This window comes from Phasianus colchicus, chromosome 19 (assembly GCF_987193195.1).
Source record: "Phasianus colchicus chromosome 19, bPhaCol1.hap1.1, whole genome shotgun sequence".
In the NCBI taxonomy this organism is placed as follows: domain Eukaryota; kingdom Metazoa; phylum Chordata; class Aves; order Galliformes; family Phasianidae; genus Phasianus; species Phasianus colchicus.
The window spans coordinates 9,722,453-9,749,875 of record NC_143454.1 but is presented as its reverse complement, the minus strand read 5'-3'; the positions used below and the strand labels follow the sequence as shown (position 1 = coordinate 9,749,875).

The following is a 27,423-nucleotide window of genomic DNA, read 5'->3' as shown; positions in this document are numbered from 1 at the left end:
CAGCACATTTACAGGAGAACTTGTGCAATTTATTTTCCATTCCTCAGGCTCTGAGCACACAAAGGGACATGCACATGACATATCCATCTAGGAGAGCAATTGCAGCCAAATGCCCAACTCCAAAGGCAAGTGCTGCTGATGCTTGAGATATTTACATAGTATATAAGTGAGAGGGAAGCATCTCAAGGGAGCTGAAGGAGAAAGACACTTCAGCAGGCACTTTTATTTTTACACTGTGTGTGTATTTGACAAAGCAAAGGAGAAGACAAAGGGAAGAAGTTCAAATGGCACCATTTTCTGCTTGCAGCAGGTTGCATGACATAAGCACATGTTCAGACATCCATCACACTCACCTGCTCTCCTTTGTCACCTTTACTGCCCTTCTGGCCAGGCTCCCCGATCTCGCCCTGCCAGGTGCAAAGAACACAGTTAGCTCACCTGGGGACAACTGCCACATCTCCCCACCCAGCAGCAGTCCTGTGCCCTGATGCCAATTCCCACAGAACCGACCCAGCGAGTTCTGAAAGAGGCCAAAGATTTGGCTGCTCCAGGTGTAACCAAACCCTTTGACATCCTTAAGCTTTCCTGATGCAGAAGCATCATCCTTGTTAGCAATGATGAGTGATACATCCCAGCTAACGTTTTCTAAGAACCCTCCAGTCCAGAGGGGCTTAATGAGAGAGTGGGGAAAGGTAATTAATTAGGAAAGGCAAGGCACCCAAGGGCAGGCCACCTGCTACAGGCTCTGGGGAGGCTAACAGCTTCAGCTGAGAAGTGCTTGTGAAGCAGTCAGCCTCATTCTCTCCCAAACCCAACTCCACTCATCCCATGGGACTGCAAGTGCCACAAAACACCCTCGTGTCACAACAGGCTGCACGTCTGACCCAATGGCAGCAGAGTGGCCATAGGGTAGACGGCCCATTTCCTTCCCAGTGACCCCGCACAGCAGGGAGGATGTTTGTTCCCACCTTGTCTCCATCCTCGCCGGGGGGGCCAACAGGACCTGCTGGACCCGGGAGTCCCACGGGGCCCTGGATGCCATCCCGACCTGCTGGTCCTTGAGGACCTTTCTCACCCTGAAAGCAGAAAGAGTAGAAAGGTCACAGAGCTCTCCCTCTACCCTTCCATTGACCCATTAAGGGCCATTAGCATTTTATTCAGCTGCTAATGACCCTGCCTTGTACGGGCATGCATAGCAAGACTGGCCTCCAGCTGACACCTCCCCGTGCTGCTCTCTGAACGAGACAAAAATCTCTATCTTCAGAGATAAAACCCAAGCAAATCTAAACGGTGAATACCCAGATCACAGCTGCAATTTCACTGCTGTGGCAGTATAACTAGATTTAATCCGAACTCTCTGTCGTCTCTCTCTGGGTGACAAACAAGTCTCCAACTAATTTTTATTCCCACAAGCCAGTGCTTACTGATGCTAGGGCTGGCTGTCCATGGCTAATCGCTAAATAATGGCCCTGAACTCCCTTCTGAACCTCTGGACAATGGAAAATACATGAAGCAAATAAAGCAATCTCTGCTGGCCTCCCACTTAAACATCTTCTTGTACTCCTCAAGCCTGGAGCCTTTGCTCAAATTTGTTTATTTATTGGAACTGAACAGTAGATATTTTTCAGTTTCCCTGTATATAATTTAATTGCAGCTGAGTCTTGCTGCTCTCTTCTGAATAATTAATGCCACATAAGTTGCCTATTCAACTGCCCAAGAGCATATCCCATAGATACCGGGCAGGACAGATGTTTGCAAGGCTGATTCACTGGCAAATGCTTGCCTCTGGACTAGCTGCTGGAGTTTCTAATAAGCCATCAAATGTGGAATACACCGGCTGATAAGCACTTCTGGTAGCAACAATCAATCAGCACAAATGTCTTTCAGTCTGAAATCACCAAAGCCAGCATGTGCTCATTTTGCTGGACCTGAGTGAGAACTAAAGCAACCCAGAAGTCAGCAAAACTTCCCTGCAATACTACTGGGGTGCGAGTTACAACCTTCCCCTCCTTTTCCTCTGGGACCGTTGCAGCACTGAGCTGCTCAGCACCAACCTAAGAGCAGCATCCCACCCACTGCCCTGCCTGCCTCCTGCTGCATCTCCTGCTTGTGCTGTGGGGAGCAGAAGATGTGACAGCACGTGGGCTGGGTGCTGGGCAGGACCATATGGCACAGCTCTGCTCACAGCATCTTTGCATGGGTGTCAGCAGACGACCAGCACGTTCGTGCTGCAGGAGGCATGTAGCATCTTGTAGCATCTTTTCCTTTTTTTTCTTTTTCTTTTTTCCTTTTTTCTTATACCTCGCCCAGTCTGTCTCTATGCTCAGCTCTATTTCTACAGGGCCCGCAGCCATTAATCTGTGAGTTGGTACTTACTGGTGCTCCCTTTTCGCCTGCAGGTCCTGGAGGTCCCTGTGGTCCAGGTCGCCCTGGCAAGCCAATGGGGCCAGCTGAGCCCGCAGGACCTCGCTCACCTGGAGAGCCCTGTGTGGGGAAGGAGGAAGGGAAATATGACTGGAACATCGAGTGCTATCTATTACAGGAAGAAAGAAAGTTAGCAATAGGAAGCTTCAAATGCGCCAACTCAATAAATGAGCACATTTGAAGGGGTGACTTCCATGTGATGGCTTGGTACCATCAGCCCAAGGGGTCCTGCAGATCCTTTTTAATTAAAATCCCTGGAATGGCTGGTGCAGGGAGCTCAGTTCTTGGGGCACATTATCAGCTTGGAACAAGTGCATCACCACTTTATGGTTAATGCAGCAGGGAGGGTTCCACAATGAGTATTTTCTTCCAGGAGAGCTGCACTGACCAAGACTCTCAAGTGGGAACAATTTTTAGAGGGAAAGCTGGTGACTTAGAAGCAAAATACTGGATGTCCTGGATCATCCTAGTTCCCCCAGCTCGTCACGTATATTCACAGCTAACACCATAAAATAACTGAGCAATTACACGTGTCCTGTAAAATAAAGCAATATCCAGCAAGCCACTCGTTAGTGCAAAGGAAATAATGGATGAAGCCCTAAGCTGTGACTAACCCACTGACTTAGTTTGCCAAGCTTGTAAACGTGTTAGGTGGTGCCTGGGAGGGCAAGGATACTCACTGCAGGACCAGGGGGGCCTGGGGGACCTTCGTTGCCTTTCAGCCCTGGAGAACCCTGGAAGATGGGAAAAAAAGAGTCATTAGGGGAGCTGTGTGCTGCACTGCCTGGGCATCCTGTTGTTGATACTTACAATGGGGCCAGGCAGACCTCTCTCTCCAGGGAAGCCTCGCAAGCCTGGGGGACCATCCTTCCCTGGGAGGCCAGCAGGACCAGGGTCCCCCTGTAATGATAGGGACAAAGAGATGAGGATCTGTGGGTGCTCCTCTCTCCGTGCTCAAGCCTCGATGAGCCACTGTGAAACATCATTTCTTTCCTACATCATCCCTCTCCACCTCTGGCAGAGGGGAAGGTGTGCAAGAAGGGGGAATCCAGCAGGCTGCTCATCCCTACCTTGGTCCCTTCCTTCCCAGTGAGGCCAGGAAGACCTTGTTCACCTGGAGGACCTGGAGGACCTGGATGTCCTCGCTCACCCATTGGACCAGTTTCACCAGTTGGCCCCTAAAGAAACAGAGATCGGGGAGAAGGTAACAAGCATTAGGCACTGGGAAATTCTGGAATGAATGAGTTCACACAAATGAGATTCTATTACTAAAGTTATCATACTCAGGATACTTCTTAAGTATTGTGCTATCACGTTGGTTCATCCTTATGTGGGGCATAAGTGACTGATTAAGCCTATGCTACATGGCAATTGCTGACACGTGGGCACTGATGGTGACGAGTGTGTGCTAAGGCACAGCACAGAAGGTTCCCAAGTGGCCCATTCTGGAGGAGAAGAAAAGGCAGATGCACAAGAGGACAGCATCCCTGCACGCTGGTGTCTGTTGGGACTGCAGGATTCACGTCATGCTGCAGGATGCCACTTAGCACCAGCAGAATGATAGCACAGCACCGGGCTGAATGAAACTGCCACAGAGCCTAACCCTGCACTTGAGAAGATAAACACGGTCGAGGAATTGCCCCTAATCATGGATTTCATCAACCAGGGAGTTAACACCGTCATTAAAGAGGACAAGTTAATTATTTCGTAATTAAAGAGCAACCTCCTTGGTAGCTCAGGAAAGAAGATTCAAGCCAAACCCAGTGCTGCTCAGGCTAGGACTCTGACTACCAAACCAACACAGAGCCCTGCATCCCTCTACTTAAGGGGTACAAATTCTGGTGGTGCAGTTATCATTTCAGATGGCACGGAGTTCATGGTTAACTCACATTTTAAAAAAGAAATTAATTAAAGAAATAGAGCAATTCTGAAAGAATCTGGCAGCACGTTATATTAAATACGGATGCATTTCTTCATAATGAAACGGAAGAGCACTCCAGCCACACCACCAAAAGGGTACAACAGATCGTACTGATGAAGATGAACCACAAAGGACCGGTGCAAACACCAATGTTTGTTCCTTACCTGAGGGCCTACAACACCAGGGGGGCCAGGCGGGCCGGTCTTGCCTTGGAAACCCTGTTAGGAAAAGGGAGAGGACAAAGAGATGACATTTCTGCCATGAGATGCTCCCCAGAGGGACCCAGAGTGCTGCCTGCCTGCTGCCCCCCAGCAGAACCACTGACCATGGATGACACCCAAAGGCAGAAGGAAGAAAAAAAAAAATCAAACAGGAGATGCAAAATATGTATTCATACATTGACAGGGGGAAAGACAGTGGTAGAAATGGGTCTTTCTTTCAGCTGTGGTGGAGGGTTCCAGGTGCAGCCTCAAGGGGGGGGAATGGGTGTTTGGGTGGAAAGCCATCAGATCTTCAGCTCACTTCTGCTGTTGTGATGGAGCTACCACAGTTTGGCTGAATGATTGGCCATACAGATATATATTTATATATATGTATAGATTGCTATACTCGTAAAAGCTACAGAGGAAATGGCTATTAAAAAGTCAAAGTGCTCATTTTTATTAACGCTGAGCAATTCCTCATAGCCATTCATTTCCCTTCTCCCGCTCCCAGCTCTGCTGTGACTCCTGCTCCAGGTTTCCCCCTGCAGGAGTTCTGGCCCTGGGTGACCACCCTGCACTCCGACACAAGCAGAACCACTTTCCAGCCCTGCTGAGTTTTATTTCCTTCCTCAGCATCTGCTGAAAGAAATCACAAAAGTGTTTCCCTCTAGATGGCCCAATGATGAGTAACGAAGTCTCCACAGCAGCTAATTATAACGACATGTAAAGAGTGACAATAACGAGCTATCACCACTGCAGTTTTCCAGTTTTCCTAAGCCACTCCTTAAAAAGCACATTAATTATCATTCCTACTCCAGCACGCTGACAAGCCTGAGAGTTGCCATTCAGGGCATCCAGGCTATTTTCTCATTGCCACAAAAGATGACGGGATAAGTCCCAAAGCCAGTGGTACTGTGCCATGCTACAAAGCCACACCGTGCTATTTTAGCTGTCTGCAGATGGCAGAATTATCATGTCACCAGTAGGCAAATGGCAAACCATCACTGTGAAAAGAACACACAATTCAAACCCTTATCTTAGAAGAACATCTCAACCAGCTCTGTGTGGGACTTTCCTTTTTAATCTGAAGAAAGGGCTTTCCTGTTATCCTTTTTAAACCACGAGCACAGAGCTTTTAGGGCTCTTTTTTCTTGTCTTCTCTAGATCTTGTCTTAATAAATCTAATACGGCCCAATATTTGGCATCCTTCAGCATGATTTGTTGTTTCTCAATGAAAAGTTAATTAAAGGGAGCTATTTGAAGAGCAGACTTCAAGTCTAGGTTTTCCTGCACGAAGGCACAGAGCACACTTAGCAGGGTTACTGATGTGGAAATGATATTTAATTTGGTTTTATGTCTATCTCCTCCCTTTTCAGCTCTGTGTAAGAAAAGAGGACAAAGAAAAGGGCTTCTACCTGGGTCAAGGCCAGGTTGGATGGGGCTGTGAGCAATTTGGGTAAGAGGGAGATGTCCCTGCCTATAGCATGGGGGTTGGAACTGCATGATCTTAAAGGTCCCTTCCAACTCAAATCAGTCTACGATTCTGTGACTCAACACTACGAATCTGTGACCCACGAGGGCACAGGGGAAAGTGGCAAAAATGTTTGTTTGTGACAAAAAAATCAACAGGTTTTTGGTGTTTTGAATCTGTTTGATGGCAATAGGTCAGTATTCCTGAACTAACAGAAGACAGCTACCAGGGAATGCTTTCAGAGCCCAAATAGCCCGTTGTCTACTCATATTTATACAGACTCAGGAATGTGATGCTTTATTCCAGTCTCAAAAGTTGAGAGCTGCAGTTGCAAGACAAATTTTTTACTGCTTTTTCTAATCTCAGCTTAAGTGTCCTGGATATTTTCAGATAACTCAATAAAGGAAACGTAAATGTCACAGTCAGACTCCGGCAGGTGAGAACTCTTCTCTCCACCTTTAAGTTAATCCTGAAGTGAGGACTGTGACTTCAAAATACCACAACCATCACCACAAAGTCAGTCTCACGGAGCGTGAGTAAATATCTGGTGTTGCACTGAGCAGTATTTGCATTGCCTCGCTTAGCAAATGCCAGGCAAGTTAATTAAACTGTTGTGTGATAAGTTGAGGGGAAAAGATGCATAATGTGCAAAGCCTCTTTAATGCTCATTTGCTAGGAAAGGCGGTGGAGAAAAAAAAGCAAAGCTGAGTAGAGGACGTTGGGTTTCTTTCCTGTAGAATAAACACAGAACAAAGAATCTATCTGCTAACATGCAGCATGCAGTGATGGGAGAGTGATGTACCAACAACAGCAAAACGAGCTGGGTTGTAAACAGCCGAGGAAAAAAGAATCAACATCCCCCAAAATGCCAAACAGAGAGCTACTAATTACTGCATGCAGAAGAATACATGGTAGAACAGTCATTTTTTGCTTAGGGTATCCTTCAAGCAAAAAGGTGCACGAAACAGACCACCAGAGACGCACGACAGCCATCATACCTTCCGCATGCCTCATCACTCTCCTCTGGTGAGAAAGACTGATTACATCTGTGCAACAGAACCTTTTAAAATTGACAAAGCAGTATTGCATACGACACGGTAAGGGCCCCAGCAGCTGCTCCTCGGGGGGCAGCAAGAGAGATGTGCTGGGGGAGCCCTGTGAGTGGCTTTGGCTCAAAGGCGGTGTCAGCAGAGATGCTGGTGTGCCAAGGCAGGGCAGAAAAACGCGTGTGCTGTAATAACCAGTGTGGGCAGAAAAGCTAGAGCAAAGCCATGGCACCACTGATCCTGGCCAGGAGGTGCTTTCCTCTCCAAAGAAGCACTGCAGCAACGGGGCTGTAACTTCTCTGCTGTGCTACTGCTCTTGGTGCTGGCTGCACGGTGCATAAAGAAGGGAAAAGCGTTTATTTCTCCCCATGGCAGGCTCCTGAGAAAGCAAAACTGCTCTGAGCTAAGGCAATGGAGTGCAGAAAGCTGAGTGCTGGCTTGCGAAGGAGGGAATCCATCTTGCATTCTCTGTTCCCACATACCTAGAGTTACAACAGCAACATTACACCTGGACATTTCCAAAGAGAGGAGTGGGGAAGAAAGCACAGCTCAACCACTGTGCTACAAGAGCAGAGCTGAGGCACAGCCTTACCCTGGGAGGGCTTTGGGGAGTCTGTGGGGTGCACAGCATGGGCCAGGTCCTGGCCTGCTGACTCACAGCATCCTCTTACCCATCCCCTGCAGCACACAGAGCCCCAGCTGCTCCTGTGCCACTCCCTGGCCTCGCTACCTCCCCCCTCACATTCACTCTGTGTGCAATGCACATCACCCCCACGTGTACCGCAGGGACAGAGAGAGGGGCTGGTGCGTGGCCATCATGCAAATCATCATTAGCCCAACCCATCCTGCTCAGAAGAAGGTTGCTTCCTGTAGACCAGCCCGTGCAGCTGGAGACACACAGACCTCTGCAGAGAGCAAACTGGTGGCCCCATCTCCCCAGCTGCACAGGAGGGTTTAGAGAAACCAACCAGCAAGATGAGGCTCGGGGCTAATGATCTGCCCGAGAGTTCTGGCTACTTACAGTTTCTCCTCTCTGTCCGGGGTGACCAGGCAATCCATCCTTCCCAGGAGGACCCTAAAGCAGACAACCGAGGTGAGAAGGAACGTGGCTGAGTGCTCAGCAGTACAAATGTGATAAGGACTGAATCAAAAATTGCATCTTTGCATTAATCCCCACCCGCTGTACAGAGAAATGGGGGTGCTCAGAACCCTAAAGGACACGGTCCTTTCTCACACATCTCCCGGTGATCTTACAGATCTGTATTACAGATATGCAGAGAGGGAGTGAGCAGTCGCCACAGGGAAAGAAATCACTCCAAAAAGGTTTCATAGGCTCCCCCTCAACGTACAATAATTGCAGAGACAGAAGCGTTACTCCGTTGTGCTGTCCTCCCAGCACACAGAAGAAAAAGAACAGAGCAGCAAAGATCCTAGCGATATTGAGTCATTAGGAAATGAACATTTATAATCAGCTGCAATTTACTCGGCTATTTAAAATCTTAAACCACCGAGTTATTATTGTGATGCCTCAGTAATGCCTTTTATTGGGCACGTCACCCATCTCGTCAGACAAGCGGAGAGGGCTGAGCTGGCACAGGCAGTCACAGCTGGATGGAAAGGATCAGATGCATTTCTTTGCACGTTCTGGGAAGCGTTACTTACAGGGGGGCCTTTTGGTCCAGGAAATCCGGTTGGTCCTTGAGGCCCTGGTGGTCCCTGGGATACAAAACGAGGCAGAAAACGGGGTTAAGGAGTGCATACGCTTTACAATGATATTACAGCTCTGTGTGAACACCAGGCGAGCGCGAAGATATGCAAAAGCTGGCTTGTTGTGCCCCATAGAAATGCATATTTAACCAAGTGTTCAGTCCAGCTGAGAAAAACACAGAAAACACCAGGAGTGTCATCAGCCACTGAGGGGCTCTTGGTGTCTGCACAAACAGCATGGGCAGCCTTCACTTCTTCCCATGGATCAATATTGGTGTAGGACACCCAAAATCCCACTTGAGCCTCATCTGAAGAACTCAGAAGGGCTTTAAGGGCTGGAGGTGATGTTGTAAGACCTCTCTCTACACAAGCAAATTTCACTGTGGGTTTTGAAAGAGATTTATTCTGTTTGCTGATTGAGGTGTCCTCAGCCACATCCCGGCTGAAGGGAGCTCCCCACTGCTCTCTGCTTCACAGTACTTGCTAGGACACTCATTGCAGCACCAGCTCAGTGCTGTAAACCCAACCCTTCTGCTGTATGAAATCAACAAGACTGCACTGATCCCTGCTCTAGTCCCACACATGGCCTTACCCGTTCGCCAGGAGGACCAGGGGGGCCGTCACCACCAGAGTTGCCCTTTTACAAATAAAACAAAACAAAACAAAACACATCATTAAAAATACATAAATCACCGTTTTGGCTGCTTTGCACAAAGGCTTCAAATGGCACCACCCCAGGTATCCCACCGACTGCCCAGCCCCTCTCCATCAACAGCTCCATACCGAGAGCCACATCCAGTGACAAATGAGCAACTGCTCGCTCCCCCCACACTGCTTAACAAAAATACAGCAAAGATAACGCTGGTGGGCTCAGGATATTTCCACCAGATAACAGCCGCCCTCTGAGAGATAAATGCCGCAGCAAAGCCAAGGTATTTATCAAAAATTCATGCTGCTACAAAGCCGAGACATTTATTTTTAAAGCCGGCAGCGTGGTGCTGACAATGCCTCATTACGACAGCTTCGCTTCCATTATGCCCAGCAATTGATGGTCACTTAATTGGTTTCTGCAGCAGGTGCTGGAGCTGAGCCTGCCTTCCCCATTGGTTGGCAAAACAATGCCCATTGTGCCGGGCTGCCAGTCGTTGGCCAGCAGCACGCATGCAAAGTGGCTCAGCAAGGTGCAAGGTTGTGAAAAAAATAGGGTTCAGGGGAAACGGAATGTAGGGCTGTGCTGTCCCTGCTGCAAGGTATCCCCTCCTCTTCTGGGCCTTTGTTCGCACATGCGGTTGATCTCCTGCAGAAATGAAGGCCAGCGCGTTTCTAGGAGCTGTGCATAGACTTCACAGTTGGGTTATGAGGCATTTGGCTGGGTAATGAAGGCCAGGAAGGCTCAGCTTTCAAAATGCAAAATGGAAAAGGGAGAAAAGGCAAATGGAAGGCAATGAAGCAGATGGCCTCTAATGCTGACACTTTTTAGGACGCAATTTTCTTCCTAATTGCCATCATAGGCTCCCCAGAACCTTACCTTTGGGCCAGGTTTCCCAGTGCTTCCCCTAGGGCCTCTTTCCCCACGTGGACCCTTAGAAAAACACAAAAGATGACATCTTAGTGCCTTGGGTAATAAGAGCAGCTACAGTGACATCAGACAAGCACTGCAGCTGCACTGGGACAAAATGCTGTCCCACCAGCAGCAGCAACAGGGAGACCAGAGCCTTCTGCACTGTGGTTTCAACCTATTTTGTCATGACATCAAACTAGAACCAACAGTGAACCCCATCCCCAAATCACCGCATCCCCTCTGCTCAGCTTTAAGGCTAAAGGCCACATCTGGGTGGGCCAGATCCCACCCAGCCAGGACATGAACCAGAATGTGCTTTCTCCTGGCATTAACAAGACATCAAAATGCAAAAGAGGGAAAAGAAGCATCGTTACCGTTGGACCGCGCTGCCCCCTTGGACCTGGTTTGCCAGGTGTCCCCTGCAAAGGAAAAGAAACACGGATGAGTCTCTGGCCAGCAGCAGCCACAGACTGGGCTTGCAGCAGATGCAGCCCAATGGAGAGCCGTTGCTCCCCACTCTGCATCTCTCATTTGTAATTAAAACGACAATAGCAGTTTTACACACAGCTCTCGATGATGGCATTTGTTTTCTTTTATAACATTTGGATGCATGTGAACAGTAACCCTCCCAGGCTGGCTCACGGTGCACAGGGCACAAGCTGATGACATTAAATATTTAGGGAAAGCCAGCAGCAGAGCAGAAATCCTCACCTGCACTGCTATTTTATGCTACGCAAGCCAATTAAGCCGCCCCACATATTTACAGATCCTTCTTCATCTTTGTGAACCTCGTGCTAAACAAGTAATTTAAGACATTGCTTTGCAGCCGCAACAAAACAGCAGGCTTATGAGATCTGACAGATGCACTCAGTTTCCTGTAATGGGGGACTGTGATTAATTCTGACAGAAGAAAGACAAAGACGGCTGGGTCCTAAATCTGGAATTACGTTAAGCTCCATTTCCACGTGCCTAAAAGAAAAGTAATGGCCCACAGCTTGCTATCTGAAGGCACTATTTTGGCTGGTGTCATGATCATAAGGGCACCAATAGGTTTGACTTCTTCCTCTGGACAGACAGTGCGCTTTATTTTTTTAACCAATCCCAGCTGAAGGAAGAGAGACTTTCTATGTAAGGAACGCAGATGCTTAAAATATCATTTGCCATTTTCTGCCCCAAATCCATCATCTAACAATCTCGCCTTCTCGTGTTCAGCACTCATTAACCAGGTGAGCAGAACACAGGAGCTGGGTAACTTTCAAGTCAACTTTCTTCTAGCTGCTATAATTAGCCCTGCCCAATCCTCCTTGCTCTGTGGCTTCATTTAGTAAACACTGCTGGCACACTTCTTCAATTAATTACCCAAATTATCTCAAAGCACCCCGCCTGTGCCACGTGAGGCTGAATTCAGATCTGGCAGCACAGAGTGCAGCCCCCTGCAGGTCACCCCCACGCTCCCTTCCTTTTTCCCTCAATTCTATCTTCAAGCAAAATTTCCCCCTGCTTATTGCTACCATTAATCATGCATACAGCACTGTGTACCACCGCTAAGAATTTATATAGCACTGTAAATGCACACAGACCTATATATTTCAGACAGAGAAGGAAAGGCATCTAAATTCAGGTTATTTTCCAGGCACCCAAATGGATGGACTGGATCTCAGCACCGCCCTGCACCCTGCAGGCTCTGTCAGACGGGGCGAGCAGGGAGATCTATTATCCTATGCTAATGGCTGAGGCTTATTAGCTCTGAAAATAAAGATTGCTTACTCACATTCCCAAGTATTGATTTTACAACCAGGCTCTGAAGATGCCCCAGTCATCCCACCTGAGCTCAACTCCAGCTGCAGGGCACCGTGATGGGCAGCCTTGGACTAAAACCACCACTATGTTAGGTTGTGGATGCTCCATCCCTGCAGGCATCCAAGGCCAGGCTGGATGTGGCTCTGGGCAGCCTGGTCTGCTGATTGGAGACCCTGCACATAGCAGGGGGGTTGAAACTGGATGATTATTGTGGTCCTTTTCCACCCAGGCCATTCTATTCTATGTTTGCAGGGGATGCTTCCATTAGACTTCCTCACTCTTAACTTGGTTTCAACTTTGGGGGAGCTGCCAGCACATAAATTGAGGTTTTTCACTTTTGTTTTTTTATTAATTTGGGTTGGGGGACTATTCATGTTTGCTAAGATGGAAGGCTTATTTCAAGCCCTACACGATGACAATTGCCAGAAAAAAAAAAAATCAACCTGCGATTCATATTATTCTGGACACACAAACAACCATGTAGAGTATCATAACAGTAATGCCTCATAAAAAGAAAAGACAAACAGGAATGATTTTGGGTTGTTTCAGCTGCAAATTGGGTTACTCCACAATGCACCGGAGAAGCAAATCTTACAAACTCGCTTTCCTGACTGCGTGTGGACACGCTCATAAAATAGCAGATTTACTGGTCTCGGGAGAAGCAGAATGTAATTTATCAAGTCTAACTCAACGAGGCTTAAATTCCGTTGATGGTCTCCATTTGGTTTGTGCAGAGCGATCCTCACTCGCTCTATTGTTCTGTATATAATCGCTTTCACTTATTTCAAAGCAGATACTTGGGAGAAAGGGGAAGGAAAAAAAAAAGGATACCAAAGGAGTCAGTGAAAATCTCTATTTCTGCTACTCTGATAAATTTTTCAAGCGCAGCTCCTTTCACTAAAAGGAGAGATTTGTCCATGAAGTGTTTTTCTCTCTCTCTCTCCATGCAGACAAACACAGTGATAAAACACGGACGAGATGCCGGACTGGGTTCAGAGTGGCATAAATGGTCCAAACCATCACTGGGGAGAACTGGAATTCAACCAGCAGGAGGGCAGCAAACGCTCAGGGCTGCACAGCAGCGCATCTCCCCGGGGCTGTGGTGCTGATGCCTTCCTTTAAGCCACTCGAAAATGCAGCCCAAGAATTTCCTTGCCCACTGGGTAAGGCGGGTGGTAATTACAGGGCTACAGTAAATATGAGGCTGTTGTGGCAGCTGCCTCCCTCCTGCTGCCCACTTCCAGTGCTGGAGCTGAGGGAGGGGGGTTCATAGCTCAAAAGGAGATGAAAATTACTCAGCGAAGAGAGGAAAAAAAAAAGAGAGGGATATAAAGCAAATTTCAGTGGCACAATATTAATGCAGTGCAAAGTGATTTATGTTTTCTGCGCGCCCATCAAACACGTCTGTTAGAAGTCATTTGTATTTAAATGAGAGGAAGAGGGAAACGAATTCTGCTCGCCCTCTTCTCTCCCCCCAGTCTTCACCCTGTGACCAGAGCTGGAGCACAAAATGAGTGGATGTTGGTTCTCCCCATCCCCTAAATAAACACTGTTATCCTCAAACTAAGAAAAGGAAATAGGTAAATAAAAATTCCTGCTGCCTGGCAGCAAAGCTGAGAGGGGTGAGAGGTAAAGTATTGAATGCGGAGGTCGGTGGCCCTGCATGTGGCAGGGGGTTGGAGATTCATGATCCTTGAGGTCCCTTCCAACTCTGGCCATTCTGTGATTCTGTAAAGGACATCTGGAGGAGCTGGAGCCCCAGTATTTGAAGGGTGGTTAGGAATCTAGGATAGCAATAGCTTCACTTAAAGGGAGGCACCTGTAAGTGTGTTTTCACCAATCCATTTTAAATCTCCAGTTAGGTTGAAAACGGTTCTGAACAGAATCACCCATCTCCAATAATCACCATTAATTAAAAAGCTCTTCATGCCCTGAGCAACATCTGGCAGCGAAGGAAGGATTCAGGTTCAGAGAAATCTCCTAAAATATCTCGATGTAATAGCATGTAATAGGGCTGGAGCATCCTCTGTTGGGGACTGCAAAGGGACAGCCAGCAGTCCTGCCTGAGGGCTCTTCTCTAGAGGGAAAACTCAGCCAACTGAGCAGAGAGCAGCTCTTACCCGTGTGCCCTTCTCGCCGTTGGCACCTGGAAATCCTGGGAAGCCAATGGAGCCCTTTGGGGGAGAGAAAAGGGAGACAGGCTCAGGACACTGAACTCAGCCTGCCTGCACCAGGCGCCCATTGGCCTGGGATAACCCCGACCAACCCTGCTGACATCCACATCTCCTGGGGCTCTTTTTATTTTATTTTATTTTGCTTTAAAACCTTCCTCTAATAAAAACAAAATCGAAGACAGACCTGGAACGACCTCAGAAGCCAAACTGCCTCCAAAAACAACAACCCAAAATAAAAAGTCCCATGCCTTGCTGGAAATGGCTGCAAAGCCCAAACCCACGGTTGCACCGAGCGCCTGGGGAACAGCAGGCTTTTGTGTTTAGCTCCTAAGTCACTGCGGTGCACATGAAAATTTAACTCCTGGCTTGTTCCTTTCTGATATGAGTGCCTGGAGAATAGCTGCTGCTGCTGTTTTTAAAATATGAATCAGATGAAAAAAAAAAAAATAAATAAATGCAAAGGAAAAAGAAAAAGCGAATTAAAAAATAAAACATCAACACCACAACCAAGAAACCATCTCTTGCAGTTAATAATGTCTCCAGTGTTAAACATGCCTGCTTTTTTTTTTTTTTTCAAGCAACAAGCATGAATAATAAAATATGATTCTTAAAAAAAAACTTCAATCTTAAGGAAAGCATAAGTTCCCAAAGCCTCAAGGGCATGGAGCTGGAAGCCAGGCTGCAGCCTCACTCTGTGTAATGGAATTCACAGTTTGAACTTAAAAAGAAGATTCAAAAATGGCCCAAACGAAGGTGGGAGCATGGAAAAGATACAAAGCATGCTTGCAAATCTGCAAATAGCAGTTCTATTTTAACTTCAGGGAGACCCTGAGTCATTAGCTATTCCCCTTAATTAGCTAGCAGTAGCCCCAAGCCTTGAAGATGCTTCATTCTGCCAACTGCCAGCACGGCAGTTCTCAGGAGCCCATCTGCCACCCAAGCATCCTGCACACCTGGTGGGAGCTGCTCTGCACACTCTGCACTTTGCAGCTCCTGTCCCCTCCATCTCCTCTCAGCACCGTGCAGGAGATGATGCAGGATGTGGCCCATCCCCTCCCGGCTGAGGGCTGGCAGCTATTTTTACCCATCCATAAATACATCCTCTGAGTGTGGGGAGGAGGGATGGAGTGGTGAGAAATGTGAGAAAGCTGCACACCCATCAGCTCTAAAAGGGAAGACAAAGGGCTTGGCTTCCCACTGCCGTGGATGTGCTAACATGCAGTGCCACAGCAGAGCTGAGACACCAGCCCTGCTCCTCCTGTCATGTGTCCCCCCAGGTCCCTCAGCGCAGTGGTGTCACCGTTCCACTTCGTCCTTGTGAGCAGAAATCCCACTGTTACCTTTGGACCCTGCCTGCCCGGGTAGCCGGGCAGCCCTGGCACGCCAAGTTTTCCCTGAAAGACAAAGAAAATTGGGTTAATGTGGGCAGCTACAGCTTTGCCACTGAAAAAACAGAAGCACTGGAAAACCCTGAGCCATGCAGATGCTGGGTGGACACAACCAATGGATCGCTGCTTTCCCCAAAGTCTTTAGAAGAAGCTCCCACACTCCCACATCCCTCTGCCCCACAGCCACCCCTGTGCCCCCCAGCCAGGCACTGCCACCCCCTACAACCTTCTACCAAAGAAAAGAGGGCAGTGCTGCAGAACCAACCCAGGCAGCCCCATCCCCCCCAGCTCACCTTCTCTCCAGCAGGACCGAGAGGACCGGGATCTCCATTGGGACCCGAGCGACCTTTGGGGCCTTCAGGGCCATCCTCACCCCTGGGGCCTGGAGGTCCAATTTCACCCTGTGAATGACAGGAGGACTCAGAGACATTATCAGAGACTGCAGAAAGACTCTTGGAGAAGGCATCCTGTCACTGAGAGTCTCGCAGGGCGTTATCAGAGCTCTCATTCTTGGCCGTGCCATTATCCCCAGCAGCAGCAGTCTTTCCGGTGGCCCAATTATCCCATCTCTGTGCAGAGCATCTCCACCGAAACAGCTGTCATTAGCTCTGATTGCAACGCACCCTTTTACCCACTTTCCGCTTCCCAAATTGCAGTTTGATGTGCAAGCAAGCCTTGGGAAGTGCTTAATTGAAGGCTGAGCTGGGCAACCGGAGAATAAAGATCAGGCTGGAGCTTTTGTGCTGCAAACCATTAGGAAATCTGAGCACGGAGAGAACTGAGCCATTAACATGAATTGTTACGACACTGCGGGCTCCAGCACACACAACAACACTGTCACACAGAGCAGCAGGAGATGCTACCACACCAACACGGGCTCACAAGGAGCTGGGTGGCTGCAGATTTATCTGCGAGGCTTTCAAGTACCCTTGGCCTTTCATAGCATCATAAAACACAGGGAGAGCGCTGGTGGGAAGCAGAGTTGTGAGCTTACGGCTGTCTGCAACGGCGAGGACAGCGTTGCCACCTTCTGTCCTTGAGCCTTGGAACAACCAAGTCCAAGGTGACAGGTGGAGCACCAACCTGATCGATTATCCGTTTGAAATGCCAAGCAGAGATGGAGGATTTGATTTATAGTTTTACGAGCCTTCATGCAAGGCATTCATTTGTCCTTTAAGCGCGGGGATGGATGAGCACAGAGTGCTCCTGATTGCTGAGGAGATGGGATGGGAACACAGCTCCCAGTGCCCAGGTGCTGAGGACAGACAGCATCTGAGCATGATTTGGGGTTTCTGGTGACCAGCATGTTCCACTGCTTTTAAAAGCTTTTGGATTTAAAGACAGGAGTAAAATAAACCTGCAGCCCCAGCAGCTTTCACTGCTCTGCGTTCCTGGTAACTGCACTTCACACTGATGGCACTGGAGACACATAATGCTCAGCAAATAACTACGCCTACCAGACCCCAGGTGTAATATTATGGGAGAGAAGAGATACTGGAAACAGATACGATACAGCAAGATTGTGCAGGATTCTTTGCAATCAAAGCAGCAAGATGGGCCTCCTCTATTACTACTCTGTTTTATTTTACCTTCAAGATGGCACTAGGGAATATAAGGATTTATGATGCCTGTGCTTGAGGTGAACATGAGTGCTCCAGAAGGGCCCTGACAAAAACCTGCCTTGCTGAGCTGTTGTAGGAGCACTTTGAGACCTCACTGGGTGCAGGTTCTTACCCGGTCTCCCTTGATGCCCATATCCCCTTTGAAGCCAGGGAAGCCATCTTCACCCTAAATAGCAGAGAGGGGAAAAACAGACAAGGAAAAAAATAAAACCAAAAGAATCAAGGCTCACCCAGCCTTATTGTACGGCCCCTACCCAGGAAGAACAACATCAGCTTCTGTAAGAGCTCGGTGCACACAACCAACCATGAGAACACACAGATGAAAATCCAGGCAGGCTGCAGCCACCGAGGTCCCGCAGGGCTGACAAAGAAGGATTCCTTCACATCCCCGCTGCCTGCCAGTCAGGATATCACAAATCCGGCTCGATGTGACTAACAACACCTTGCCAGTACTGGGAATCAATTATTTCTGCAGTACAACTGGCTTTATTTTCATGGAGGATGTTTTACACCACGCTTCGAGGGAACCTCTAGGACAGGGGCAGTATTTCTTTCAGCCAAGAAGGTTTAATTGTAGAACTCAAATCAATAATGTATTTCATCCTACAGCAAATCTCTTATAGGTAATGAGGATACCATTCCCAGAAAGACCTTTAAAGTTTGGAAGGTCCCTGCCAAGATTCCCTGCCTAGCTGAATTGCTTAGATTTGCTGCTGATTTTTTGTTACAGGAATGAAGGAATACAGAACTATGTAGGGTTGGAGCTGGGCAAGACTTTTCTCCATCTCTGGGTTGGTGAGAACCCAGCTGCATCTTTGACATACAGACTGGGTCCGCTTCCTTTCTGACTTGGGTTTCACGAGCTCCTCTAATGACCAGTCTGGATAGCACATCCCATATGTTGTACTCCCCAGGTCCAGCTGTAACACACCACAAACTCTTCATCTCCATGGAATCGTGCCCAGAAAACTCAACTTGCAAATTTTGTCAGAGGGAAATCATCCCAAAGCTGAAGTTGAGCTATTGGTACCAGCTCACTGCAGCAAAAGGCTCCCGACCTGAGCAGGTCATGGGGCTGCATTGCTCCCAAACGTTCATCAAATGGTATTCCCTCATGCATGAGAATTTCACAGGCAGCATCCTGCAGGATGGCTCTGCAAAACTGCTCCAAGGTGCAGAAAATCAATTCAAACACAAAACACTAACTCACCTTTTCACCTTTGGTGCCCTTCAACCCACGAACACCATCCGCTCCCTTGGGGAAGATAAACCAAGGTGTTATATGGTACATGTCAAGACAAAGGATAATTAAAAGCACATCAAAATGCGCGCAGCAGAACACAAGCAAGGGAAGATCTGAACATTACTTATAGCTGCAAACCCAACGTGATGCATTTTTTCTCAGAACTGGAGATTCTTTCAGTTAATAGGATGCTGCTTGTAGGAAGCAAAGCCTCGTCTGTACGCACCATGGATTTGGTGCATGACACATTTTCTGTAGATCACTGTAATGTGGAACAGTTCCACTTTAGTGGTAAACACAATAGCAAACCATTCCCTAATGGACCACTACAGCTCAATCTGTAACTTTGCAAGAACTGAGATGAAAGCTTGCTTTGGCTACGTGCATTCAGCTCAAGTTTTGAAGGCAGAACGGCAAATGGGATTCTGCTATTGAACAAAGACAGAAGGGGCTTTAAGAGGGTTTAACTCTACCCATAGCCTCTAACGTGTGTTCGTATCCATGAGCACAGACCCTTGTGGATTCATTGGACCTCTGGGAAGCGAGATGCAACTGCACCTGAACCAATTCATCATGATGGGGTGGAACAGCCAGGGCTGAATGGGGAAAAATCCCCACTGTCTCCTTATGAGCAAATGGAGCCAAGCAGGAGTGATGGGCAAGCTGAGATTCAGCCCACTGAAGGAGAACACTGCTGTGACACACAAGCACCATCTCACAAGGTTTTGGATGGGGAGCATGAAAAGCTTGCTTTGTTTTAGGAGCAGGCATTTTGTTTTATTAACAAGCCTTGTTAAAGTCTTCACATTCTGGCTGAGATTTACTTTGGCTGTAAACTGGAAATGATTGGAAGGGGACTGAGCCACGTTCAAGAAGAATTAATAGAGCAATCTCCTCAAAGCACTGAATGATGCTAGAAGGTGCTGTTGGAAAGCAGGAGGCTTAGAAGCCTGTGAGAAAACACAAGACCAAGGCTTGGTCAAGCAACAAACATGGTGTCACTGAGGTGGCCCAGGCAGTAGGGCACTAAAAGCACATTGCTAGAACCAGAACACACAGAGCACCCTGCCCCAGGATGCTCGGTACAACCAGGAGCATCTCATCCATCTCCTGCATAAGACAAAGAAGTCAAGTTTGGGCAAACAATGTGGGGATGCTGCTTTGGCACCTCCTTACCTTGACTCCACGTGGTCCTGGATAACCAATGGGGCCCTGAGGGCCTGGTGGACCCTGGGGTGAATAAAACACACAAAGGAACACACATCAAATCAATGTGAAGATGCAGCAATAAAGAGAGCGTGTGGAAATCAAATATCCCATCCATCTGGCTGCTTCAGACTGGGTGGAAGTGGCAGCAGCCACCTGAAAATAGCTCAGAACAGCACAAGAACATCACTGGGAGCAGGTGAGCCCAGCTCAGCCAGCAGCAAAGATGTGTATGATGGGAAAGAACAAAGAAAGGAGACACAGACAGCGACAAACCGTAGAAAGGGATTTGTACATAAGATAAGTGACTTGTGTGTTGGATTGGAAAGAAAAACAACTCCGAGGCAGGAGGAACATTCTTTTTCTGTTACCTCTCCACTCCCAAACCAGCATCTCCATTCAGATGAGGCACAGCTCGGGGCGGTATCACAGGGAGCAGCCACTGCTCCAGGCACACGCCTGAGGTGCTGCCCTTCAGCCTCACCACACAGCAGAGGAAATGCCTGCAGTGCTGGGAGCTGCAAAGCACCCGTGACACCGTGATGCTGCATGCATGCAGCCTGCAGGTGATCCATCACCACCCTGCTGCCTCGCTGTCCACCACTCACGCTCTTTACTGAACCACTTGGCTTTTACTTTGCTGAAATATTAGCCAGCTAAATAAATACCCTTCCACTTCCTCCAGCCTGACAGAGACAGGCATCCAATGCTGCTGGAAAAATAACTCACACAGAAAGCTGCACTCTGGCCCTGCAATCCTCTTGCTGACTCCCTGGTGTTTGCTTCATGTCTTCCATCACAGTCACGCTTGGGTTTTTACATTCTGCCATGTGGATGCACGGATAAATGGGCTCTGTGCTGCATGGGGACTGCAGGGCGCTGGGCTGTGGCTCTGTACAGCCCTGCTGACACGTGCAGCATTTCTCAATTGAATGGACGCAGAGGGAAGGCAGATGGTAAATCTCCCAGCAGACAGGCAGCTGTATAATTCAAGGACTTTGGCCTCTGGCAATATTCTCAAACATATTGTTAAATAGGGACTTCGAGTCGGAGGGGAGAAGAAGAAAATGGAAAAGCAGAAATACAGAAAGAGTAATGTTCTGCATTCCCCTGCGCCACGAAGGATATTTCTTTCTGTCTGATAAGGAGAAGGCTTCCCTCTGCAGTTTCAGGTCTCCCATTTGCTGACCCTACTCTGCTGTCTCAGCCCCTCACCTCAGGGCTGTCCCACCAGCACCCACATCCTGGCCCCAGCTTGCAACCTTGGTGACTGCAGTGATGCTGTGTCAGCCAGGAATGGGAAACTGCTGATACGAGTCTGCTAGCAGAATCCTTGTGCTGGCAAGCATCTTCTTAACAACACTGTTTGTTTTATTTTGGGAAGAACCACGAGCCTTAACAGCAAAACCTCTCATTCCTACAAGCAGCAGCTCACTGGCTGCATCTTGTCCTGGCAATGAATCTTCTGTTTTAAAGCTGATGTTAGATTCTTAATTCATATTTTGCAATACTTAACAGTAACAAAAAACTTGTTGACACCTACCTGACTTCCCTTCTCTCCAGGAGGACCTTCCTTGCCAGGATGACCCTATTAATAAAAGAGACAAGCAGAGGAAAAAAATGGGTTTAGAGCATGGCTAATGCTTTGGAATCCAACAGGCTCACTCAGGCAGCTCTGATTTATTTGCCATACAACTACTGCTCTCCAGGAAACTCTCACTGATAGGAGAAGCCTCCCAAAAAAATGAAGACTGTATTTAGTCTTTTGCATTGTTATTCTTGGTTATTAAACCTTCTCATTCTTCACCACCTTTCAGCAGAAAAGCACAAACTGTTTTGCAGTGTTGGTCACATATTAGGACACCTCAGTAAGCTCAGCAGGAAGCAGCACAGAAATGCTGCAGATGGGGGTAAAAAAGACAAAAATTAACTCCATGCCTTAGCAAACTTGTGAAGGTCACAAGATGCCCAGACTGGTCAGAGCCCCTCATTAATTTCTTAATTCCTGGAGTCAGTTACAGGATCTCATGACAAAGGCGCAGCTAACCTGCATCCCTGTCCGGTGGCAGCTGGATGCTGGCCAGCATTCCTCTTAGGATTTGATGCTGAATAACCAATGGCTCCCGCCACGTCCTCAATCACTGCTTTGAGAAGCAGCCCTTTGCTGGGATTTCAATCAGCAGAAAGCAAAAGTGCAAATTGCCTCAGGTACAGCAGGAGAGATTAGTGAGAAACCGAGGAAATCCGTGGGAGCAGTTTGTAGTGTTGATTTTCCTACTACAGGAACCAAAACGGAGCCAGGTCAGAAGATGCTCTCTGTCTGGCAATGTCTGTATGAAAGCAATAAACCCTCCACAAGGGCAGTGCTGCACAGCCAGGCATCTTCCTTTTTTCTTTTAAAGATGAGAGCACATCCAGCTCCTTTTGCCCAAGGAGGCTGTGGATGCCCCATCCCTGCAGACATTCAAGGACAGAGGCTGGATGTGGCTCTGAGCAGCCTGGTCTGCTGGTTGGCGACCCTGCACATAGCAGGGGGCTGGAACTGGATGATCACTGTGGTCCTTTTCAATCTGGACCATTCTATGATTCAATTCTATGATTAAAGCCTTTTGCAGTGGTTGCTTTAGATATGAACTCTTCCTGAAATACACAAGTGACTTTCTAGCAATACAGCAAGAAATCACAGAACAATTTTCCACAATCAGTCTTCATATCAGGAACGTCAGACAAGCAGGAATTCATAAAACAAGTGGGTTTAATAAAGAAACAAAATGACAGCTGCCAGTTATGCATGAACAAAACGGAGAGAAACTGCAATCCAAGTTCGTCCTCTGAGTTTAAACAGCACCAACAGCATCAGTGCAGCATGGGGGCACATAACTGCTCGTCTTGGGCTCCTGACATCTGCCTGCAGCCCAGGGGAATCAGAATGAAAGCACAACAGCACTTCAGAGGCTCCTAGCCATTCTACACTAAATCACCACCGTTTCCCAAATGCCCATCTCCATTACTGTCACTAAGATCAAAAATTGATGAGCAATTCGGCTGGTTCTCACAGCAAGGTGTTTCAGGCCCTCGGGGATTTTCAGATGGCTTTCAAGACCAATTGCTACAAAGAGAACATGGGCGAGTTTTCTCCTTGGAAAGTGCAACAAACCTACAACCTGCTGCAAACTATGTGGCTACCAGTGGCCACGTCTGTCCACGCTCAACTTGCTGATCTGACACAGCCTTCAATCTGCACAAAACAGACCTCCTCCAGTTGAAGCTCCCTGGAGGCTGCTGCAAGGATTTCACATTGAAAGCTACAGCCTTGGAGATGTTCTGGGCTTTGCTTTAGCTGCTCTATTGACTTAGCTAACAATTGTAAGGATGTTTGAAATGTCCTCATATGACTGATAATCCCAGGGTGGAAAATGTAAATTTATTTTCATTTCTTTTTTTTTGCCATGCTTTGCATTTGTGTTAGTGGAATGTAACTGTTTTCCATTTGTCATCCACAAAATCAGGTGTCTCAGAGGTGTGCAGAAATGAGGTCAGTTTTTAAGGCCAGACACCAACTCCTAGAGAAAGGAGCAAATGTTTGAAGTCGGATTAAGGAGGAAGCTGCAACAATCCAGCTGATGGGCCACTGCAGCCTGCTGTTATCAGTGCTCTGCAGCAATGCCCAGGGAGATGAGGACCCTCTGTGTCAGCAGTACCCACAGTGTGAGACCATCCTTACCTCAGTGAGCTGCAAACCCGCATGAAACAGAGAGGAGAAACAGGAGAAGGGGAAGGAGAAGCCCAAAGAAAGTGCTCTGTGCTGCACTGTGAGGCTGAGCAGAGCTCAGAGCAGGGCCAGGGCTTCTTCAGCTTAGACCCCATAGTCAAGGGGAAACCATAGGTCCATGGTGCACCCAGGGTAGATGGGTGCAGGATCAGCCCTGCAGCCCCTGTGCCAAGCAGAGCCTTGGGGCCAGCAGACTTACCGGAGGACCATCTGCACCAGGCATGCCAGGAAGACCAGGTTTGCCCAGCGGCCCCTAAAAACAAACAGAAAAAAAAAAAAATCATCAGCTGCAACAGTCAGAGCCCCCAGAGCATCATTCTCGCTTGCCTTAATTGTGAAAGGCTGCACACATAGGGGTCAGCTGGAAGAGCTGCCTTGATTTGCAAGGAATCTGCTCATGTCTCAGGGCAGAGTCACTGCAGCATGCTGGGTTGGATCCCACAGCTCAGCAGACCCAAGGAGAGCTCAGCAGGAGCCCAAGCACAAGGCTGGGAGCGGAGCCAGGCACAGGTAGGAGGGTATCAATGCACGGGGCTCTGTGCACCAAGAAACGCCCGCTCCTTGGTGACAAATGGCAAGAAGATTAACTGGCAAAGGAAGAAAATTAGAAGAGCGGAGCTGCCCCCATTGACCGTGTCTTGCTGCTTTAACATTGCTAAGTGATTACCTTTTTAATTAACCACCTGATTTCTCACCCTATTGAGGAGCGTTGCTACTGCTGCAAGTGCGTGACTCAGCATTTAAAGCCAAGAGCCCTGTAACCACTGGAATTGCTAATGCTCTGCTCCTCTCCTGCTGATGGATAACTGCAGCCTGCCAAGGTGAGCAGGGATTCACCCCATCCACACACCACAGATCCCCTGCCAACGTGGTGCACCTGAGGAACGACAGCTCTGCCAACTCCACAAGCTGATCCCACACCCTTGTTTAAACCCTGATGGTCTCAGTGCTGCCAAGGGATGCAAGAACAGCAGCTTCCCCACATCAACAGCCATAGAAAACCACAGATTGTTGGCATGGGTCAGGAGAGGGGACAAGGAGCGTGACCCAAACCCACAGCTCTTCCCATTACCATCCTGCTCAGACTTACAGGCACTTAGCCCGATGAAAGAGACAATTTTCAGCCCTCTCCTAATGTTTTGCCATAGGCTGCCTGCAAAATGTTTCTGTTAAAATAGGAAATGAATGCAAATATTATGAATTAGAGGTAAACTGTGTTTTTCTTGTCTCTCTTCTGTCTGGAATGAGCCACATTAGACTTTCATGGACACGGCTGCAAACAGATGTTGCATATGGGGCAGAGAAGCAGCTGAAGCAGCAAATGCATATTAATGGTAACAGTTGTCTTAAGTCAGAGCAGCAGCATTTCATTGTACCTTCTCTCCTGGGGGACCGATGGGGCCTTGCGGACCTGGAAGACCCTGAGAATAGAAAAAAACCTCGGGTCAGTAAGGAACAAGCTATTCATTCCAAATGCATTTTGGCAGTGCCTCAGCTGAGCATCATTCCAGTGCCTGTGATGGCTGGGGACTTCCCCAGCTCCATTCATACTCAAAATGTCTTGTGAGAAACGATGAAGTTCTGCTTTAGAACAGCCCCTGGAGAGCTGCCCTGCTTCGTGGTTTGTCCCCACGGTGGGAATGAGGATGCTCTGAGGAGTGAGGAGTGCCCAGAGGGCTGATGGTGGGACTTGGACATCTGCATCACTGCTATGGCTCCCAGTGACCCAACCATGGGATGCTAAAAGTCAGGAATGAGCCACACAGTGTGGCTCAGCCAAAGAAGCTGCTTGGACCTGGGCTTGGCTTTGCATCACAGCTGAGAACCAGGGGTATCTGAATCTGGGAGTATTTCCAGGAAGATTCTGGACCAGCGATGTACATCACACCAATTCCCACCAGATCTTATTGCTGGTCCCTCTGTTGACTGGTGAGCAAAACATGCCCCAAATCAGCATCCCTCTGTCCTACCAATAGAAAAAGTTTCCCTCTTACCTGAGCACCTGGGTTGCCCTGCTGGCCTGGAGGTCCCGGCTCACCCTGGGGACCCTGTGAGGAGGCAACAGCAGAGCTGAAAGCAGGAAAACAAGCAACAGAGCCACCACCAGCTCCTGCCTGGCACCAGCCCTCTCACAGCATCCTGAGCCTCTATTCTGCAGGAGTCCATTTCATCCCAGCAGCGTGAAGTAGGAGACACAAAGATCCCTCCCCACCTCCCCCCCCATCACTTAAGCTACAGCACTTTGATATTCATTAGAACAGCACACATCTCGATGAGAACGTTTGATCTTTCATGGGGAAATAATGTGTAATTCCATCAGAAATTATAATAAATTAACAACCATTTGCTGTAGGAAGATACTCTCTGTGGTTTTCACAGGCTCTGATAGGAGTCTAGACCAGACTAAAAACCAATTAGCAAATCTAATTTAATAGAGTACATTTCACATTTTGCATACGCTCTCTATCTGCAACGCCTGAACTGTCTGTAAAATGGGCAGCAAAAACTTACCACGTTCCCCTTGGGACCTGTTTGTCCATCCATACCAGCCATACCCTGGGAAAGGATTTAAGAAACAGCATGAAGAAAATATCTGCCTGTTTTGTACCTCAAAAACAGGGAAAAATGCAATAAAACAAAAACAAAAAATCAGGAAGCCCTTCGGACCACATGGAAACAGAACCATTTCCTAAAGGTGTTAGGTCAAATAGCTGATTCTATGATATAACACTTACACTGATGCCGTGTAAATTTACACTTTAAAAGTCTTTTTGGTCTTTTCCCTCTGGTTTAACCTTCCTCAAAAGCAGAATCAGCACGTGATTGATGAGCCCTAGCTGGATTGCTTTCAGCAGCACACAGCCTGGCCACAAAAAGGGTCACAAGCTTCCTAAGCATCTCCAGCAAGGTGTATGTGGCCAAGTGCAGACCTCGGGATGGGGTTTCTGCTTTCACCACTTTGCTCTGGGGCAGGTTGGCTTATCCATTCCTACCAGTGTGCTCGTGTGAGACCTGACACTCATTGAATTTCAGCAGGACTACAGTTCAAAGTGAAGATGTCTTCACATCCTGGGAGGGGTTAAGGACCTCCCAACACTCACTATTAAAGCACTGACTCCTTCAGCTCTCACAGCAGCACGGGGTTCAGGTCTTAAGTCTGGGGACTTCAGTGAGCTGCAGTGATTTGCAGAACGAGCCCTTACATCAGCATTTCCCCGGCCAGCAGGGCACAGCAGATAAGGTGACTGCCTCCTGCATAACAAAACTGCACGTTCCTGCCTTGGCTTTTGCCCAGAATGTGAACAAACCATTCTAAAGGCTCAACAGCCCTCAGGCAAAAGTTAATAGCACGAGGCACCGTGTTAATAGCTCTCATTCTTCCCTTTCAGCCTGAGCTAGGTTTTAATTTCTACTCAAGTGGGCCAAGCCTTGAGCTGCCGTAGGTAGATGAGACAGCACAGAAAACAGGGCAGAATACGGCCTCAGAGGTGTAACTTTTTAGGAATGCTTCTTCTCATGGCACAGATGCATACAGCTACACAGGTGTGTTATCTGCTCGAATGATGGATGGGCACAGGGTGGTGTTAATGAGATGGCCAAGGAGGGCAGCAGCCCTGGGAACTTACCGGTGGCCCTGGTGGTCCTGGTGGCCCCTTGGGTCCCAGCAGTCCTCGGGGGCCCTAGGAAGAAAACAAGCAGGGTCAGCACTCCCCACACTCCCCCACGAGCATCACACTGCCCAGCACAGCTTCAGTGCTGGCCACTGCTTCTGCACTAACAGCATCTTCCTGTGCTTCAAAACCAGTAAGAGAAACCCTGTGTGCGTGCATCCTTGAAGTGCTTTTGGTAAACTACATAACATACACTCACAGCTTTCTTCTTTGG

The 27,423-nt window shown here is 48.2% G+C and overlaps 1 protein-coding gene across 4 annotated transcripts in view; it reads right to left on the bottom strand.

Moving 5' to 3' along the window:
• The window catches only part of COL5A1 (collagen type V alpha 1 chain), a 127,787-nt gene that overhangs the window by 19,076 nt on the left and 81,288 nt on the right, over positions 1–27,423 (bottom strand). For all 4 annotated transcript variants that reach the window (XM_090121356.1, XM_031601829.2, XM_031601830.2 and 1 more), the window contains exons 21-44: positions 27,165–27,218; positions 26,050–26,094; positions 25,533–25,586; positions 24,915–24,959; positions 23,738–23,791; positions 21,310–21,354; positions 19,737–19,790; positions 18,528–18,572; positions 17,430–17,483; positions 15,989–16,096; positions 15,648–15,701; positions 14,254–14,307; positions 10,708–10,752; positions 10,301–10,354; positions 9,365–9,409; positions 8,728–8,781; positions 8,087–8,140; positions 4,510–4,563; positions 3,495–3,602; positions 3,235–3,324; positions 3,105–3,158; positions 2,377–2,484; positions 969–1,076; positions 354–407 (exon numbers count right to left, since the gene is read on the bottom strand). In XM_090121356.1, coding sequence (XP_089977482.1) covers positions 354–407; positions 969–1,076; positions 2,377–2,484; positions 3,105–3,158; positions 3,235–3,324; positions 3,495–3,602; positions 4,510–4,563; positions 8,087–8,140; positions 8,728–8,781; positions 9,365–9,409; positions 10,301–10,354; positions 10,708–10,752; positions 14,254–14,307; positions 15,648–15,701; positions 15,989–16,096; positions 17,430–17,483; positions 18,528–18,572; positions 19,737–19,790; positions 21,310–21,354; positions 23,738–23,791; positions 24,915–24,959; positions 25,533–25,586; positions 26,050–26,094; positions 27,165–27,218 — 1,494 coding nt within the window. The remainder of the gene's footprint in view (positions 1–353; positions 408–968; positions 1,077–2,376; positions 2,485–3,104; positions 3,159–3,234; positions 3,325–3,494; positions 3,603–4,509; positions 4,564–8,086; positions 8,141–8,727; positions 8,782–9,364; positions 9,410–10,300; positions 10,355–10,707; positions 10,753–14,253; positions 14,308–15,647; positions 15,702–15,988; positions 16,097–17,429; positions 17,484–18,527; positions 18,573–19,736; positions 19,791–21,309; positions 21,355–23,737; positions 23,792–24,914; positions 24,960–25,532; positions 25,587–26,049; positions 26,095–27,164; positions 27,219–27,423) is intronic.